The sequence below is a fragment of the Perognathus longimembris genome, chromosome 20 (genome assembly GCF_023159225.1).
Source record: "Perognathus longimembris pacificus isolate PPM17 chromosome 20, ASM2315922v1, whole genome shotgun sequence".
NCBI classification, from domain to species: Eukaryota; Metazoa; Chordata; class Mammalia; order Rodentia; family Heteromyidae; genus Perognathus; species Perognathus longimembris.
Genome location: NC_063180.1, coordinates 15,378,172 through 15,398,401, shown reverse-complemented (window position 1 = coordinate 15,398,401; position 20,230 = coordinate 15,378,172). Strand labels below are relative to the sequence as shown.

At 46.0% G+C, this 20,230-nt stretch overlaps 1 protein-coding gene across 1 annotated transcript in view; it reads right to left on the bottom strand.

Annotated features, from left to right (window-relative positions):
- Positions 1–20,230, bottom strand: part of Tdrd12 (tudor domain containing 12) — a 62,134-nt gene that overhangs the window by 10,886 nt on the left and 31,018 nt on the right. The window contains exons 15-26 of the mRNA XM_048329949.1: positions 19,765–19,950; positions 18,206–18,362; positions 17,752–17,879; positions 15,696–15,887; positions 14,346–14,474; positions 13,029–13,146; positions 11,907–12,046; positions 11,557–11,777; positions 8,378–8,477; positions 5,669–5,856; positions 4,918–5,128; positions 1,701–1,793 (exon numbers count right to left, since the gene is read on the bottom strand). Coding sequence (XP_048185906.1) covers positions 1,701–1,793; positions 4,918–5,128; positions 5,669–5,856; positions 8,378–8,477; positions 11,557–11,777; positions 11,907–12,046; positions 13,029–13,146; positions 14,346–14,474; positions 15,696–15,887; positions 17,752–17,879; positions 18,206–18,362; positions 19,765–19,950 — 1,863 coding nt within the window. The remainder of the gene's footprint in view (positions 1–1,700; positions 1,794–4,917; positions 5,129–5,668; positions 5,857–8,377; positions 8,478–11,556; positions 11,778–11,906; positions 12,047–13,028; positions 13,147–14,345; positions 14,475–15,695; positions 15,888–17,751; positions 17,880–18,205; positions 18,363–19,764; positions 19,951–20,230) is intronic.

Genomic DNA, 20,230 nt, shown 5'->3' with positions numbered 1-20,230 from the left:
TTGTACTACCATGTTTATCGCGGCACAATTCACAATAGCTAAAATATGGAAACAACCCAGATGCCCCTCCACAGACGAATGGATCCAAAAAATATGGTACTTATACACAATGGAATACTACATAGCGATTAGGAATGGTGAAATATTGTTATTTGCAGGGAAATGGTCGGAACTCGAACAAATAATGTTGAGTGAGACAAGCCTAGAACACAGAAAACAAAGGGGCATGATCTCCCTGATATATGACTGTTAACAAAGGGAGACGGAGAGACAGTAGAGACCAAGTCTGTGAATACTGTATATGTTCTTGATACATTGTATATTGCATATATGTCAACCTGACCTAGACAAGGGATAGAAAAACAGGTTGTAAGATATCATAAGAAATGTACACACTGCCCTACTATGTAACTGCACCCTCTTTGCACAACACCTTGTAAAAAAATTTATGTCCAATTAATAAAAAAATAAAAAAAAAATAAAAAAAAAAAAAAAAAAGAAAAAAAAAAAAAAAAAAAAAAAAAGAGGGATCCTTGGCTGGGGATATGGCCTAGTGGCAAGAGAGCTTGCCTCGTATACATGAGGCCCTGGGTTCCATTCCCCAGCACCACATATACAGAAAACGGCCAGAAGTGGCGCTGTGGCTCAAGTGGCAGAGTGCTAGCCTTGAGCAAAAGGAAGCCAGGGACAGTGCTCAGGCCCTGAGTCCAAGGCCCAGGACTGGCAAAAAAAAAAAAAAAAGAGGGATCCTTGCATGCCCGAGATTCTGTGTTTCAGACCATTTCCTCCATTTGCCTTTTCTGTGACCACAACCTTGGCATCCATTGCAATTTATAGGAAGTTTAGTCAACTGACAGAATCTGCAGCAGTGCAATTCCTATGTAAGCCATGTGAACAGCGCTGCACACCCCCGCTAGGGCACAGGCAGGACCTCATCTGCTTTGCTCACAGAGGTAACCTGGGGCTGGCATTGTCCCAGCGTGGAGCAGGTAGTAAGCAGATGAGCAAGTGGGGACATAGAAAACTATCTTTGAGCCAGGTGCTGCTGTTGCATGCCTGTTACCCTAGATCCAAAGGAGGCTAAGATCTGACCATCAAGAGTTAGCCTGGGCAGGAAGGCCAGGAGACAGTGATTTGCGATTAACAAACAAAAAGCTGCAAGTGGAGCTGTGGCTTAAGGGGTAGAGAGCCAGCCTTGAGTGAAAGCTAAGGGATAGCCTCAGGTCCTGAGTTCAAGCCCCAGTAATTAGAATAAAAACATCAAAAGGTATTGTTTATCCTTGGGTGCCCTGAGACTAGAGCCCTTGGTATCACAGAGCATGTCACACATCTTTAGGCTCATTGACACACTAGCTCGGAGGGACACGCAGTGGGTACTGACCCGGGGCCTGCCAGTGCCAGGGTGGTGGGCTGTGAAATCAACACTTGAAAAGGTGAAGTAGAACTGCCTCATCTAAAGGACAGCTTTGTGACAATTGTGTGGGAGAGTATGTGTACCACAGGCATGCATGTGTGCACCGGGCCACAGTGTAAGACAATCCATCAAACAACAAAACTCCACAACCAAACTCATGAGCAACATATATATCTAACACCTCCTCCAACACAACCCCAATCTTCCTCCACTTCTGTAGTTACTGAAGCAATCGTTAGAAGAATATACATCATTTTAGGAGGTTTTAAGGAAACTGCACACTTACCATTGGGTCGATCCAAACAGTATTCCCCAGAGCCAACACTACTTTTGCATCATGTAATTTTCCAACAATTTTATGATGAATGTACCTAGTAACCTGAAAGAAAGCACTTAATGTTATCTGTAGCTTTAACAAAATACCTTTTTCTAGGCTGGGAGCCGGTGGCTCATGCCTGTAATCCTCGCTACTCAAGAGAAGATGAGGGCTGAGAATGTGGCTTAGTGGTAGAGTGTTTGCCTTGCATACCACATAAACAGAAAAAGCCAGAGGTGGTGCTGTGGCTCAAGTAGTAGAGCACTAGCCTTGAGCACAGAGAGGCTCAGACACGGAATCTAGGCCCTGAGTTCAAGTCCCAGGACTGACAAAAAAAAAAAGAAGAAGAAAAGAGGATGTGGAAGATCCCAGTGTGAGGCCAGTATGGGCCTCAAATCAACCAGTAGCTGAACCCACTGGCAGGTTTGTCACCCAGCTACGAGGGAGGCTGAGATCAGGAGGATCATAGTTTCAAGTCAGATCAGGAAAAAACGTTCCTAAAACGCCATCTCAGCAGAGAAAGCTGGGGTGTGATACTTCATGCCTGTCATCCCAGATGTGGCAGGAACTGTAAACAGGACTGCAGTCTAGGTGGGCCTGGGGGAAAATGATACCCATCTAAACTAGGAGCATAAGGGTTAGAGTAATAACTCAATTGGTATAGTGCCTGCCTAGCAAGCAAGAAGCCTTGAGTTCAAACCCCTAAGCCCACATTCTGTCTGCTGCCCCGGCTGCCTGGTCTGTCTGCCGGCCGCTCTACCACAGAGGAAGGCGGGTGTCATGGAGCCCTGTCCCTCAGCAGGCAAAGCAGCAGGCTTGAATGAGGTGGTGCTTTACCACTTGAGTTACAGGTCCAGTTCTGGCTTTTTTTTTTTTTTTTTTTTTTTTTTTTTTTGCCGGTCCTCAGGATCTGTGCACGGTCCCTGAGCTTTTGTTCTCAAAGCTAGTGCTCTATGACTTTTGAGCCACAGCTCTGTTACTTCTGAGTCTCACGGACTTTCCTTCCTGTGCTGCTTTTGAATCGATCCTCAGATCTCAGCCTCCTAAGTAGCTAGGATTACAAACCTCAGCTACTCGTTTCTTGGTTAGGGAACCAAATGAAAACAAAAGAAACCTGAACTACTACCAGTGCCTGGTTCTCATTTCCCATTTCTCCTCAAGGCCATGGACTTGAGTGGTAGCTCACCTTCTGGCTTTTGCTGGTTAATTGGAGATAAGAGTCTCTTACAGATTTGTCTGCTTGGGCTAGATTGGAGGCATAATCCTCAGACCTCAGCCTCCTGAGCAGCTGGGATTACAGGCATGAACCACCAGTGCCCAGAGTATAAATCTATTTGAATCAAGTTGATTTGGGTGATTTTGGGTGTAATGGGAGGCACAGTTATTCAGCCTGGTGAAAAGTGACGGTGACTGACACGTGGTGGTTGCCTATACTGCTATCTACAACTTGCTGGTGGGAGCCTGTAGTGAAAGGTTCTGGCTGAGGGTTGATCTGTGTGTGGAGATGGACTGAAATGGTGGAAGGAGGCAGGAAGAGCTAGATTTCCTGCATGGAACCTGCCTCAAATGTTATCAGTGCAAGGAGATGCATGTGTGGATTGCAGGGACATTGCAGGCTCTGTGTGTGTGCGTGCGCATATGTACACGTGCGTGTGTGTGTGTGCCTGTGTGTGTGCTGTTACTGGGGCTTGAACTCAGGGCCTAGATGTTGTCCCTTAGCATTTGTACTCAAGGCCAGTGCTCTACCATGTGAGCCACAGCTCCACTTGCTGATTTTTGGTAGTTAATTGGAGATAAGAATCTCAGGGGCTTTCCTGGCAGGGATCCTCCATACCTCTCTCTTTTTGCCAGTCCTGGGGCTTGAACTCAGGGCCTGGGCACTGTCCCTGGCTTCTTTTTGCTCTTGAGCCATGGTGCCACTTCCGGCTTTTTCTGTGTTTGTGGTGCCGAGGAATCAAACACAGGGCTTCATGCTTGCTAGGCAAGCACTCCACCACTAGGCCACATTCCCAGCCCCACACCTCATTCTCTTGAGCAGCTAGGATTACAGACAAGAGTCACCACACCCTGCTTATTTTTGTGCTATTTGGTGGACAGCCCAGGGTAACTCTCAACCAATTCTGGTTCGGTAGCCATGGGCTTGATTGAGGACAGATGCAGAAAAATGTGGGAACCTGCCCTAAGGCTTGCGCCAGAGGCTCCGGAAATGGTGGGGGGTGGGGCTCTTGAACCCCAGATTTTGAAGGTATCCCCATGTGGATGATGCACCCCATCTCCTTTGTCAACTCTCAACCTGTCTTCAAGGAATGGTGTTTACTTCCTGAAAGCCCACTGAATGGAGTAAGAGTCTACCTCTACTCCCAAGGACCTGGTGCTGGGGCTGTGGGGACTGCACCCCAACTTAACTCGCAGGCAGCCCAAGCCATTGGGAAGCTGAGGCAGGATGAAGTGAAGCCAGGAATTCAAGACCAGCTGGGCAACACCAGTTGGGTGGAAACCTCCCTCCCAGACCCCAACTTCATGAAAAGGCCCGTTATATAGGGACAAATGAAAGACGTGCAGAGGAGTCTCGAGCTCGGATCGCCTCCCCTGGCGCGAGGATCAAGGCTCTGCTACGCTTCTCACAGCTCCCTTTCTCACCCTCTCCCTAGTTACCCGACCCGCAGGTAAAGCCAGGGTGGAGTGGGGGGCCCAGCATAGACCTCAAGTGCGCGTGGCCGAACAAGATCGCCTTGCCCACCTCCTTACCCATAAAGAAAGCCAGGCATACGCGGACCTCGGAAATGCTTCGTGAGCAATCTGATTTATTAAGGCGGGGGCAAGGACTAATATGGTAGGAGGGGACGAGAGAAGGCTATTGGCCAGGACGCTGATGATAGGCTACGAGCTTGTCATATGACCCCCTCATGAGCTAATGTCACTCAGAAAGCGCCAGGCCAGGGGAAGACTGGGGGGCGCATGGGCTGGCGAGAAAGTTTGGGGGCTGTTCGCAAAGCCGGTTCTTCTGGTTCCGGACCCAGAGAATTGTGGCCTGCTTCCGCATTCCCCAGGGCTGGGGGAAGGGCGGCGTCTCGGGAGCGCTCCCAATGCCCATCCCCCGTCAAATCCAAAGGCTGGACCCCAACATGTGCCTTCGGGGTAAACATCTCCTCCCACCCACCAAAGAGGACAGGGCAACTCAAGTCACCTTCGGGTTCCATTCCATCTCACTGTCGGCAGGTTTCACACGGCACACGATCAACTCCACAGCCTGTGGGGGCAGCGTGTGGAAGCTTTCGGGGAGGCGCAAGAGCTGGTCCTTGGTCACCAGCCCTGTCCTGCCTTCATCCAGGAAGGTGACAAGGACTGTCCCAAGGCCCCGGGTGTCGTCTTTTTGGCTGGTCTCCAGCACCTGAACCCTGGAGAACAGCAGCATCGTCAGACGAGCAGAAGTTCCAGGAGGATACCACCTCTGCCACAATCCACCCAGCACACGGAAAACAAGAATGCAACGGCGATGGAGCGGGAGTGTGCTGGAGCTAAATGGAAAGCCCCCGGTGATGGATGATCTACATTACCCATGATGGGGGTATCAAACTGGCTAAATCCCTTTGCCAGAAAAATGAACGCAAATGAACACAGTGGAGTTCTGAGGGCTCTGACTCGAGGCTGGCATGAGGGGCACACTGCCTGCCCGAGACCCCTCACCCGGCCCATGCCCCAGCTCAGTGAGCTTGCCTATAATGAACCATGCCCATCTGATGGGAGCTTAGTAGAGATTAAACCAGGTGGAGGGGCAGCTCGGTGGATGTCTGCGGTTCCGGTGTTCTTTGCCAGAGGCAAGTGGTCATGCGCACCTGTGCACTAGGCCTCACCGCCCAGCCACAGGCAGTGGTGAAAATTTAAGTGTTCCACATAGCTTAGACTGCCTCATGTGTCACCGATAAATAATACTTTACCTGTGAAAAAGTGTCTTCTCTTCCAATCCATACAATCCCAAGGTCTCCACCTTTTCAACAGCTACTTTATTGCTAGAATCCTTAAAATACTCATTCATTTCTGCTTTCAGAGTGGCATAAAGATCCACATGTTTATCAATGATGCGACCAAAGTAATTTGTTGCATTTGAAATGTAAGAAGGTATAATCTGAAACAGTAGAAACATTTAAACCACACATGCACACATTTCATCTGCATCGCTCAGTGCCTGACCTAACAACTCAAGTGTGCAAACAGAATTAAAATTAACCACAAAGGCCAGATGCCATAACAAAACAAACCTTTTTTTTTTTTTGCCGGTCCTGGGGCTTGAACTCAGGGCCTGAGCACTGTCTCTGGCTTCTTTTTGCTCAAGGCTAGCACTCTACCTCTTGAGCCACAGCATCACTTTTGGCTTTTTCTATATATGTGGTGCTGAGGAATCGAACCCAGGGCTTCATGTATACAAGGCGAGCACTTTACCACTAGGCCATATTCCCAGCCCCCAAACAAACCTTTACCACATCCAGAAACATTATAGTCTTGCTAGGCACCAGTGTCTCAGGCCTATACAAGAGGCTGGGCTCTGAGGATCATAGTCTGAGAAGCCAACCCAAGTAGGAAAGTCTGTGAGACCATCTCCAATTTATCACCAAAAGGCTGGAAATGCCAATGTGGCTCAAGTAGTAGAGCACCAGCCTTGAGCGAAAAGCTCAGGGACAGTACCCAGGCCCTACGTTCAAGCCCCAGGACTGGCTCAAAAAAAAAAAACAAAAAAAAAGAAAAGAGAAAAAAACATAAGTGGGGATGAGAGGGTTGGGAATGTGGCTTAGTGGTAGCGTGCTTGCCTAGCATACATGGAACCCTGGGTTCGATTCCTCAGTATCACATACACAGAAAAAGCTGGAAGTGGCGCTGTGGCTCAAGTGGCAGAGTGCTAGCCTTGAGCAAAAAGAAGCCAGGGACAGTGCTCAGGCCTTAGTCCCAAGCAACAGAACTGGCAAAAAAAGAATATAAAGAATTTGAAAGAAAGTAACTTTTAATTTAGCAATTCTACTTATATTTCAGAATTTCTTCTCCTCATAAGGATAATAATCATGAATGTTTGCAAAGTTTTCATATAATCACTGTATTATTAAGTTGTTTTTTTTTAAAGCAGTGCTACAGATTGAACTCAGGACCTGGTGCTTGCTAGGGAGGCACTCAAATCACATTCAATACTGCATTGTTTTTACTTTTTATTTTATTTATTTGTTTGTTTGTTTGCCAGTCCTGGGCTTGGAATCAGGGCCTGAGCACACTGTCCCTGGCTTCTTTTTGCTCAAGGCTAGCACTCTGCCACTTGAGCCACAGTGCCACTTTCTGGCTGTTTTCTATATATGTGGTGCTGAGGAATCAAACCCAGGGTTTCATGTATATGAGGCAAGCACTCTTGCCAACTAGGCTATATTCCCAGCCCCAATGCATTGTTTTTAACTGCCTCTAAATGGAAGTAAGTTTAAAATACATACCTGGAAAAAGATCCTACACTGTCATCCATTTATACAACTAGCTCTTGGTCTTATATATAAACTGGGATTTTGAAATAACTTCTAAGGCTCATTCCTTTATCAGACTGATGGCAGGCAGTATGTTAATACTGGGTACTAGAAGTTATAATTATATTGTACCAGAATTCTACTACTTAAAACATAATTTGATGAAAATGAGCACAACCAGATGCTGTGTTACACACTTATAATCCTAACTATTTATGCCACAGACACTGGAAGGATTGCAGCTCAAGGCCAGTCTGAGTAAATGTTCACAAGACACCATCTCAACTGCTTAAAAATAAAAACTGGGAGCTGGGAATGTGGCTTAGTGGTAGAGTGCTTGCCTAGCATGCCTGAAGCCTTGGGTTTGATTCCTCAGTACCATATAAACAAGAAAAAGCTGGAAGTGGTGCTGTTGCTCAACTAGTAACGTGCTAGCCTTGGGGAAAAGAAGCTTAGGGACAGTGCTCAGGCCCTGAGTTCAAGCCCCAGGAATGACAGAAAATAAAAAAAGCTGCTAGGTGCTGGTGGCTCAAGCCTGTCATCCTAGCTACACAGGAGGCTGGGATTTGAGGATCACGGTTCAAAGCCAGCCTGGGCAAGAAAGTCCCAAGACTCTTATCTCCAGTTAAACACCAGAAAACTGGAAGTGTAACTGTGGCTCAAAGTGGGAGAGCACTAGCCTTGAGCAACAGAGCCTTAGGGAGAGCACCCAGACCCTGAGTTCAAGCCCCATGACCACCAAAAAAATAAATAAAATAAAAATAAAAGCTGAATGGGAGGGAGAAAGTAAGAGAAAAAAAAGGAATGAGTGAAATTATCCAAAAAGAATTGTACTCACTCCCTGACTTATGAAATGGTTACCTTTCTGTACAACTCCTTAATAATAGAATCTTTCAAAATAAAACAACATGTAGTTACATGCCTGTCATCCAAGACATATACAGAAAGTGTAAACAAGAGGATTGCTGTCCAGGCTGGCCTGGGTATAAACATAGGGATGATCAAAAAAGTAATGAAAGCAAAAAGGCCTGGAGTTCAAAGCAGTAGAGCACCTCTGCATAGCAAGCATGGCCCTAAGTGCAAACCCCTGCACCACCACCAACAAAATGGAAAGAAGAAAGTCCCCGGACAAAGCGTCTTAACAGAGTGTACCTGGATGTACCCATACTTGGGCAGAGCATGCTCAGACAACTTCCTTGGCATGTCCAGCTCGGGGTTGACATGGTGTCGATCAGGACATATCCTTTTGTCTCTGAAAAATAGGACCAGATTTTAAAACTAGAAAAAAACAAGTTAGTCTGCAACTGAAAGTAAGGTTTATTCAAAGCACCTTAAATACTAAGTACCACACAATACAAGTTACAAATGAGAGGAAAGGTGTTCCACAATGTTTTTGTGTGTGCCAGTCCTGGGGCTTGAACTCAGGGCCTGGGCGCTGTCCCTGAGCTTCTTTGTGTTCAAGGCTAGCACTTTACCTCTTGAGCTACAGTTTCACTTCCAGCTTTTTTTTTGGGGGGGGAGGGTGGAGAAGATAAGAGTCTCATGGACTTTCTTGAGCTGGCTTCAAGCCATGATCCTCAGATCTCAGCCCCCTGAGTAGCTAGGATGACAGGCATGAGCCACCGGCACCCAGCTCCACAGCCATTTTTAAGATGGAAAAAAGGCACAAATGCAATTCCTTCACACAAAAAAATGGTAACTAAGCATCCATTTGTTGCCACAGAAATACCAATTAAACTACACTGCCCCACAGAGGTGGTGAGGACATGGAGCCATTTGCATTTACTCATCACTCCTGGACTCAGGTCTCCTGCATGAGTGAGCTGTCCCCTCCTTCGTCTACTCCTAGGGGTGGGCACACACTTCTACAGGAAGATGTGCAGACTGTGCGTGCTCTTCAGACACAACAGCCTAGACTAGACACAAGCCCACAAGCCATGACCAGGTGAGCCGCTGTGTGCACTGTGATGTTTTCCTACAATACCAAGCTAGAAACTGAGGAAAAGCCCGCGCAATGCACAGATGTTGCAGATGTAGACACAAGAATACACACTACAACTCCATTTAAACAGCGATCAACAATGAGCAAAAGTATAATGTATGGAATCAGCCCAGGTGCCACAAGTACAGGGAAAGAAAATGAAGTGTATAGTAGCACAGTGTGGTACTTCAGCCATGGAGAACTATTATTTGCAGCAAAAGTGGATGGAACTGGAGAACATGTTATGAGAAATAATCCAGATGCAGAAAAGCAAGTATTGCATTTTATCTCTCATATATGGAAATGAAAACGTTTATCAGAGAGTAAGATATGATTACTGGAGGCTAGGAGGGGTTTGTGGGAAGAGAATAGGAAACGGAGGCTGGATTTGGTCAGAGCATACAACATGCACATATGGAAGCAGCACGCTGAGTCCTGTTAACATAGGCAATTAATACATGAGGATTGAAAATGGAAAAAGGAGAGTGCTCAAGTTGTCATGTCACAGCTATGGTGGGGTGCATGCCCACTCCCTCAGGGCTGGGTGCTGGCCACTAGGGGGCAGACAGGAGTGTTACCAGGCCATAAACTTCCCATCTGTCAACTTACTGCCAGCCACCCCTCAGTTGTATTTTTTTTCTTTATTGTCAAAGTAAAGTACAGAGGGGTTACAGTTTAATACGTAAGGCAGTGAGCACATTTCTTATCCACCTTGTTACCTCTTCCCTCATTTTTCCCCTGCCTCCTCCCTCCCTCTTCCCCCCACCATGTACAGTTGGTTTACACCACTTAGTTTTGTTTTGTTGTGTTTTTTTTTTTGCCAGTCCTGGGGTTTGAACTAAGGGCCTGAGCACTGTCCCTGGCTTCTTTTTGCTCAGGGCTAGCACTCTGCCACTTGAGCCACAGCGCCACTTCTGGCCATTTTCTGTATATGTGGTGCTGGGGAATCGAACACGGGCCTTCAAGTATACGAGGCGAGCGCTCTTGCCACTAGGCCATATTCCCAGCCCCACCATATAGTTTTTTAAGTATTGCTGTTGCATTGTCTTTTTATCCTTTGTCTCTTGATTTTGATATTCCCTGTCCCTTCCCTAGTTCAATACACATATATACAATATCCAGGGTACTAAAATCAGTTACAGTAATATCAGGGGTAAAACCATGGGAAGGGAATATGAAAAAAGAATAGAAGGGCAGTTTCACATGGCATGTTGAAGATACCTACAACAGTGCTATATCCCTTGTTTCCAGAACTTGAAGTTCATTTCTCTTAGCATCATCTTATGTATTCATACGGGCAGAGCTCTTGAGCTATTGTGCTCTTCTGCTAGGTCTATCCTAGACATGTACTAATTATTCCCAATGAGGGAAACCATAGAGTACGTTTCTTTGGCTCTGGCTCACTTTACTTAGTATGACTTTTTTCCACGTCCTTCCATTTCCTTACCGATAGGGCAGTGTCATTCTTTCTGAGGCACAGAATTCTATTGTGAATATGTACCACATTTTCCTGATCCACTCATATACTGAAGGCAAAGGACATAGCTCACAAGATAAATAGAAAGCCCTCAGACTGGGAGAAGATCTTTACTGGCTGTAAAACAGACAAAGGCCTCATATCTAAAATATATGTAGAACTCAAAAAATTATAAATTCCTCCAAAACAAATCTTCAAAGAAACAGCCCCCTCAACAAATGGGCTAAAGACCTAAAAAGAGACTTTTTTGAAGAGGAAATGAGAATGGTCAAGAGACACATGAAAAAGTGCTCTATATCACTGGCATAAAAGAAATGCAGGGCTGGGGATATAGCCTAGTGGCAAGAGTGCCTGCCTCGGATACACGAGGCCCTAGGTTCGATTCCCTAGCACCACATATACAGAAAACGGCCAGAAGCGGCGCTGTGGCTCAAGTGGCAGAATGCTAGCCTTGAGCGGGAAGAAGCCAGGGACAGTGCTCAGGCCCTGAGTCCAAGGCCCAGGACTGGCCAAAAAAAAAAAAAAGAAATGCAAAACAACACTGAGATTCCAACTCACCCCATTAAGAATGTTCATTATCAGCAAAAATGATAACAAATGCTGGAAGGGATGTGGCCAAAAGGGAACCCTATTACATTGTTGGTGGGAGTGTAAACTTGTTCAACCATTCTGGAAAGCTGCATGGAGGTTCCTCAGAAGGCTAAACACAGAGCTTCCCTACAACCTAGCAGCACCACTTTTGGGCATCCACCCAAAAGATTACAAGCAAGACCACACTAAAGCCACCAGCACAACTATGTTTATTGCAGCACAATTTACCATCCCTAAAATATGGAACCACCCCTCAGTTTTAGACACAGAACACTGGCTTACTTGCAGAAGCCAAAAGCCTTCAGGTGTCGACAGAGCGGTCTTCTGGTTTTCTTGTCTTCTTTGGCTTCCAAGACCCCTGCAGAAAACTCGTATAATTCCGATGGGATTTTGGCATCTGCTCGCTCCAAGTAGCGCAGGACACCCACAGCGTGGCTTGCATTCCTCTCCGTCAGCAGCAACACAGACTTGGTTTTTCTATCTCCACACTCTACAGGTGAGCCCTTACAATTGAGAGAGGGGGGTGAGTGAGAGAGGGGGGGAAAGCAAGAAATTATCCAGACCAAACTCAGCGAAAGGGGTGGGCTCTCAATTTGTCACTATACTAAAGAAGAAGAAAAAAAAGATCATACCTGTTGAGTTAGACTCTGGAAATGATCAGACATGCAGTAAAGGCGTCCACCAAACACTTTGGGTGAGGAGGGGAAGCTGAAGTGTACCACACACGTGGCGTCAGTGATGGCCAGGAGCGGGAGGCAGTCCTCAGTGGAGGCTGGGAAAAGGGTTTGCCCCAGTTACCACCAGCTCAAGGTTTCTGAACTTGCTTAGTGTAAAGGAACTGCAAAAAGCCTCTAAGCGACCTGTACTCCTGCATTATTTTAGATGCAATTTTTTTTTTTTTTTTTTTTTTTTTTGGCCAGTCCTGGGCCTTGGACTCAGGGCCTGAGCACTGTCCCTGGCTTACTTCCCGCTCAAGGCTAGCACTCTGCCACTTGAGCCACAGCGCCGCTTCTGGCCGTTTTCTGTATATGTGGTGCTGGGGAATCGAACCTAGGGCCTCGTGTATCCGAGGCAGGCACTCTTGCCACTAGGCTATATCCCCAGCCCCTTAGATGCAATTTTATTTCACATTTCCCACCCCACCAAGTTCTACATCCCAGTGATTAAATTCCATAGAAAAGTAGCCTCACCTTAAACTTGGAAATGCCTTTTGGTGTTATAAATCTAGGCTATGTATATATATACATATTTCATTGTGTGGGTGGTAGGGCTTGAACTCAAGGCTAGTGCACAGACACTTGAGCCACAGCCCCACTTCTTGCTTTTTGGTCGTCAACTAGAGATGAGTCTCCCAGACTCTCCTGCCCAGGCTGGTTTTGAACTGCAATCTTTAGATCTCAGCCTCCTGAGTAGCTAGGATGACAAGTGTAAGTCGCCTGTGCCCATAGCCTAGGATATTTCATTTACTGTATATAATATGTGACTTTGTAACAGTAACCTTAACCAATTCTGACCATGTAATTCTATACATATAGGATGTATTCATGTGGATTTTATCTAGAGCAAGGTGGTACTGAAGTTAGAACTTTGTTGGAGAAGAGCACCTAGAATTACCTCAACATGAGAATTAAACTAGAGAATTTTCATTTGCAAGTCATTATTTAAAAATCTAAGAGACAATGAGATAAATTCAGTCCTGATTCTATGAGGTTATCCTTGTCTACTATAAAGAAGACATCAAAACATTTACTTACCTAGTACAATGTGAGAGCCACAACTCAACTTCTTCTTCCACTGTTCTAAGACACTTTTTAAGTTAAAAACAAGCTCTTTGTGCATTTTCAAGCAAAATATTGAGTTGCTTTCTACTACCTAAAGATGATAACAAAAGAGGCCAGTCACGATCAGGTCTGTGGCCAATTGCCTGCCAAGAATGACCAGTGTGAATGACATCACATTAGCCAGAAGGCCCACCTCAGTGACCCAGGAGATGGATTAGACACCTCCTCAACATAAATAGCCCAATTTCAAAGAATCCATCATTTTTCCTACAAACTTGCTCAAGTTTAAAATGCTATTTTGCTAAATCTGTTTCCATTTTGTTTCTGGGTGCCAGTACTTGGGCTTGAACTCAGGGCCTGGACACTGTCCCTTCGCTTTTTTGCTCAAGGCTGAGGCTCTGCCACTTGAGCCACACCTCCACGTTGGCTTTCATTGCTGGTTAACTGGAGATAAAGAATTGCATGGATTTTCCTGCCTGGCTGGCTTTGAAAAACCTCAGATCTCAGCTGCTTTCGTGGCTACAATTATAGGCATGAGCTACCCATGTGCACACACATATGTGTGCACGTGCACATGGATACACCAGGCCCGTGGAACAGCAATAGAAGCCTTTTAACTGCACCTTTTAGGGCTTTACAGCAGAAATGATGAGTACCCTAGATTATTTCATTTTATATTTGGCTTTGTTTCTGCATTTTAGCATGAATGTGCAAAATTAGGTTAAACTGAATCAATCACTAGCTCATATATTTGGGTTTTACATGACAGTGACCTTTATGGCTACTTTCTTAGAGCACATAGAAGTTAGCATTTCTCCTGGGCCTTCTGGTGACTCACACCTGTAATCCAAGCTGTAATTCAGCTCAGGATAGAAAATCTCTATAGTTAACCAGCTAAAAGCCTGACTAGAGGCTCAAGCCACAGTGGGCACTCACAATGCTAGTTGTGAGAACATTTTTTTTTTCTAAGTCCAGGAACAGCACAAGGAGCTGAGTTTAAGCCCCGGTCAAGCCTCCCCCTATCCCCCCACAATGATGACATTTCCTCAACTAGATCCTTGCATGCTCCATTTGGCTGTCTCCTCTGTGGCAGGGAGCCCGTTTCCATTGAAAGACATGGCCCACCTGTGTGCCTCCTTCTTTGATACCAGGCTTCTTTACAGCCCACCTCCTTTCCCATTGTAAACCTGAGAGATCATACCCGTGCCACACAGTTGACTGTCCCAAAGACACACGGACCACCTGAGATCCAGCCATGTGGAGGACGTTTTGCCATGGAGCTGGGCTCACCTTACATACTATTTCTGTTTCAGCTACAGAGCAGGTGAAGATCAAGGTCTTCTGAGCCTGACTTGGCATGAAATCAAGAACTTGGAGTAAAGTAGAGGTTTTCTCACATTCCAAGCAAAGATGGACTACCTGGGCAACAGAATACAGAAACAAGGAGTTTTTTTTTAAGATGTTAACAGCAACAGGTGCATATTAAAATGAGTATGGCAAAGCCTTTTACAAATGGCTTTACACTCACAGCTTTCACCCAAGAAAATGGCTATTGAAAGTCAGGTGTTGATGGCTTATGCCTTTAATCCCAGCTACTCAGGAGATTAAGATCTGAGGATCACAGTTCAAAGACAGCCTGGGCAGAATAGTCTGTAAGACACTTTTTTTTTTTCTCTATGAGGCTCTTATCTCTAATGAACCACCAGAAAACCAGAAAAGGTGCTGTGGCTCAAGTGGTAGCGTGCTAGCCTTGAGCTGAAGAGCTCAGGGACAGCACCCAGGCCCAGAGTTCAAGCCCCATGGCTGACAAAAAAAAAGGCTGTTACAACAAACTGTAAACATAATAAAGTCTTTTAAGTTTCAAACTAGTCCTTAGATTTTGTCTTGGAAAACCTGTGTTCCATGAAAAGTCTCATTAAAGGGTAATGTTTCATTGAAGGGAAGGATAAGAAAAAAATGTACTTTTTCAAATCAAAACAAGAAGTTGGCCATTTAGCTTTGTACATAGTTTAAGGCAAGCTGAGCAGCTTACCTACCTTCTCCCTTCCCCAAGGGTGGCTGCTCATGACATCACATTCTAAACAATACACAAAGCTTACATTTCCAATCTTTCCTCACCTGAATAAACACGTACAGTCATATATGCTCAAACATGCAAGCAAACACACATCCACGCAACCACACACAGCATACTTTTCACGCACTGAAGCAAAAGGGACTTCAGCACCCTGGATCTGAAGGATACATTTTATTTCAGGCCGGGAAATACCACGAGCCGATTATGGTTGTTAAACATTCCAGCAAGGAGTTTTTTCCTTTTCTTTTTTTCCAGTCCTGGGACTTGAACTCAGGGCCTGAGCACTGTCCCTGGCTTCTTTTTGCTCAAGGCTAGCACTCTACCTCTTGAGCCACAGCGCCACTTCCGGCTTTTTCTGTGTATGTGGTGCTGAGGAATTGAACCCGGGGCTTCATGCGTGCTAAGCAAGCACTCTACCGCTAGGCCACATTCCCAGCCCCAGGAGATTTTTTTAATGTTCCAAGATTTTATACCTAAGCCATCATTGAACTTCAATGCACAGTGACAGACTGCCATAGGAGATGGCAGCTATGTGACACATGGGGCCAGCCCGCCCCAATCACCTGCTGGACGCCGCCATAGAGCGCAGCCTCCTCGGGGGCCGAGATGACGATGTATGGGTCATTCAGGACCTCCTGGACCAGGTGCTCAACATGCTGGCTCCAGTGAGCGCCGACCGCCACAACCTGTCGGGGTGCAGACTCCCGTTCCTCCACCTCAACATTCTTCTTGAAGTTATCTAATATAGCAAATGTCTAAAAAAAAAAAATCAGCAGAATGAATGTAGAAAGAGTAAGCATTAGTTTAACAACATAACATCTAGACTATATCTTCCATCTTCAGAGTTGGGAGAACTTTTCCAAAAAGAAAAAAAAAATCCCACAAAGAGGCTGGGGATATGGCCTAGTGGCAAGAGTGCTTGCCTCGTATACATGAGGCCCTGGGTTCAATGCCCCAGCACCACATATACAGAAAATGGCCAGAAGTGGTGCTGTGGCTCAAGTGGCAGAGTGCTAACCTTGAGCAAAAAAAAGAAGCCAGGGACAGTGCTCAGGCCCGGAGTCCAAGCCGCAGGACGGACCAAAAAAAAACAACATCCCACAAAGGATGCAATGTTTAAAAGTAAGTAAACATGAAACTCCTCTCTGAACAGAATTAAAACACAAACAACATCCTGGTAAATATTTGTAAGACAGCCAACAACAGATGAACATGTTCACATTAGAAAAAACTTCCCCAGGTGCAAATCCCCGCTACTCAGAAAGGAGAGGTGGGGAAAAGCATGATTCTGAAGCCAGCTCAGACAAAAGGCTAGCGAAACTCCAAAGCACAGGCTGGTAGGTGCACACTTTCAACCCCAGCTACACAGGAGCATTGAGTAAGGGAACTGCAGCTTAGGCTGGCTAGATAAAGGGTCTGAGACCCTATCTGAAAAAAAATCACAAAAATAAAAGAGCTGGAGGTATGGCTGAAGCGCTAGAGCACCTGCCTAGCAAATGTCCTAAATTCAACCTCAATTACCTCCCAAGATTAAACAGCACACAGAATATAGTGACGATATTGTGTAGAGCAACAGACACAGAACACTTTTTAAAGACTCTAAGATAATGAGTCATCTTCACCTGAGTGTAAGATTTAAGTTGATGTTCAGAGTTTTCCAAGAACTGGGTGATGGTGGCTCACGTCTGTAATCCTAGCTACTCAGGAAGCGGAGGTCTGAGGATCACCGTTCAAAGCCAGCTGGGGCAAGAAAGTTTGCGAGGCTCTTAGCCTCCAAATTAACCACCAGAAAACCGGAGGTGGCGCTGTGGCTCACAGTGGTAGAGCACTAGCCTTGAATTGAAGAACTTGGGGAAAGCACCCAGGCCCCACAGGTTCAAGCCTCTTGATTGACAAAAAAAAAAAAAAAGAGTTTTCCAGGGCTGGGAATGTGGCTTAGAGGTAGAGTGCTTGCCTAATATGTTTGAGGCCCTGGGTTCAATTCCGTAGTAACACATACACAAAAATAAATATAGATATATTTTTAAAAGAGTTTTCCAAGTACACTACTCTAATTCTCAAAAATAATTTCTTTGTCCAAGACTAGAATTTGAACTTGATACCTGACACTTTTGCTCACTGGCTAGTGCTCTACCAACTGAACTATTATTCCAATCTGTTTCTCAATTTTTTTTAAATGGTAGGGGTGGGAATATGGCATAGTGGTAGAGTGCTTGCCTCACATACATGAGGCCCTGGATTCAATTCCTCAGTACAACATATATAGAAAAATCCAGAAGTGGCGCTGTGGCTCAAGTGGTAGAGTGCTAGCAGAAGCCAGGGACAGTGCTCAGGCCCTGAGTCCAAGCCCCACGACTGGGAAAAATAAATTTTAAAAAATGGTGGTCTCCATAATGAGGAAAAAGATTACATATTTCAGTAACTCACCCCGGCAACAAACTTTTGGCTCTTCAAAGAGCAATGTTAACACCAGGGAGGAAATTTCTAGATGACAAGAGTTAAAGGGAATCTGTAGATGAGCTAGCTTATTTCCCAGCCGGCCACTCTTCCCGACCTAGTCAAGCATGCAGGCGTGGAAACACACGCGCGCATGCTCTGTGTGCAGGACACCGTACTCACTTGCTCATTGGCCTCGGAGAATAACACTTCCACCTCATCTAGAACCAGGTGGCAGAGTCTGAGAAACAGCAGGCTCTGGTAGGTGAGCAGTCTCAGGAGGCTGTGCGGTGTGGTGACAATTACGTCGCCTACAGTTTAAAAGAAGCATGATGGGCATTCCACATCACCCACATGTCTCCCCACTGTGTCCTCTGCTCCGATTCTATTTGTGTCTCCCTGCCCTTTGGCTGAGCCCTGGGGGCACCTAGCCCCCACCAACCAGGATCTCCCTTCCTGAATAGCAGGAAGGCTCAGCAAGCACCAGGGAGAGGTCAGTATTTTCTCAGGGAAACATGGAGGGCAGTACTACTGTGCGTAACTGATGCCATGATGCTGAGGCCCAGCCAGGGGTGGTGACACACAGTCCATGTCACCTTTTGCGGGGAGAAGCAAACATCTTGGAAAGGATGCTTACACCCCCGCGGCAGCTTCATGTTCTTGGCTTCGTCTTTGTGAAGGCCGATTGTCAGTAAGACAGGATGAAGGGGCCTGGAGGACATGTTGTAGTCTCCCAACAATTCAAAAATGAACTGAGCCTTCCTCCACCTGGGGCACACGATGACAGCAAGAGGCTGCAAAGACAACCATGCTCAACCATCTCAGACGGCAGTCAGCAACTCGGGTGTGCACACAACACCCAGGGTGTCACCCCACACAGAGGCAGCTATGCATGTGACCACCACCACCACTACCATCACCATCCAGGTCAAACTAGTCAAAATTTCATTCAAATACATTTTGGACACATTTTCCTAGGGTTGAAACTAAACGTAACTCATGTCGTTTTTAAACATTTGTACAGGGCAGGGCCTATTACTTCAAGTCACAGATGAGAAATCCCAGGGCACAGAGAGATGAAATCAGTTGCTCCAGGCTACACAGCTAAAACATAATGGCAACAGGATATGAGCTTAGGACATATGACTGCAGACTTCTGGCTCCCCAGCATGAGGATGTCAAAAGGAAACACATACTCCTTCCAAAACTTGCCCTCCAGCAGTTTGGATCATCCTGAAGGCAAGCTGGTCCCCTCCCACCCTCTGCCCCCACTTCCTTCAGGCAGACACAGGCAGGCAAGAGCTTCCCTGCACACAGCCAGAAGGCAGGCGGGCCATGGAGAAAGCAGAGGTGCGGCCCATAGCACTGCTTCCTGTCCTCAGCCACAGGGACCTCATGTACTCGGTAGCTCCTCAGCTCAGCTGCCACCACATGTGATTAAATCAATACATACTAACTAGTGCAAACTACAAAGAGAAATCAAACTACATGGCATCATTAGTAAAACAAAACCCTGTCTTCTCTAACTGTCACTTGTGAGCCTAGTTCCTCACTTGTGTTTCACCACATGGTAGTGGAGGACCCTCTGAAGCACAAGCTTGGGGCTAGCACTGGGATGCAGGCTTTGGATCCATCACTTCTCCTCCCAGCACTTCTCCTCCCAGCCAGAAGCCAGCAAGGCAGACAGCACTACCCACCACCATTTGGGCCTCACACCCCACTTTCTTCCCTCCTATCATCTTTCATGGGTATTTGTCGATTCTTATACATGGGAGACGCGGGATTGTAAAACAGCGTTGGGTGTCATGAAAAACTTAGAATTCTATGGGACAAGACGATAGCAACTATGATCAGTTAAGAATTCATACTTTTCCTGTGCATGAGGATAATAATACATGGCCTAACCCTCCCGAGATTATCAGGACAATTACATGAGTTAAATGAAATGAGTTTATAAACCCTTCAGATTTGCCTCCAAAAGCCAGGGCTATCCTTCCCAGCCATCACCCCACAACAAGAGCTTGGGGCAAGGACCCAGAGGCAAGAAAAGCAAGTGTACTCACAGGATAGCTTCTATCTTGGCAGTATGGAAATCGAGCTGAGCACTGTGAACCTCGCTGTTACTGAAATGGTAGGTGTATGATGGAAAACACTTTAGATACATTTGGCTGGGAAATAAAATTGTCTTTGACTTACCCCATTTCTGCTTGGTAATGATTTGTAGCAGCCCCCAATTTGCAAAACTGTTAGCAATGGTGGAAGGTACAGCAAAGGGTCGTTTCCAGAATGAGAAATGACTACCACATCACAGCCACGTGCGATGGGAGGCCAAGAGAAAGACTCGCTGGGGCTAGGTCCTTGAAACTTCTTTCTCTGAAGAGCCTATTTTTAAAAAATCATCTCAAATCAATACATAGCAGAGAAAGCAAAATGGTCTTACCACACGGTGTACATGGCTTAATCATCATTGTACCAAACTCCCATAATGCCTTGCTTTTCTGGGCCCCAAGTAAAAGGCAGCCATCCACATGCATTTGATCAAAGACATGGCCTTTCACCTCACTCTCCTGACACCTGCCAGTCTATCAGTTTCACTCATTTACAGCTTTTTTAGAAGCATGCTTTTGGGACTGGGAATGTGGCTTAGTGATAGAGTGCTTGC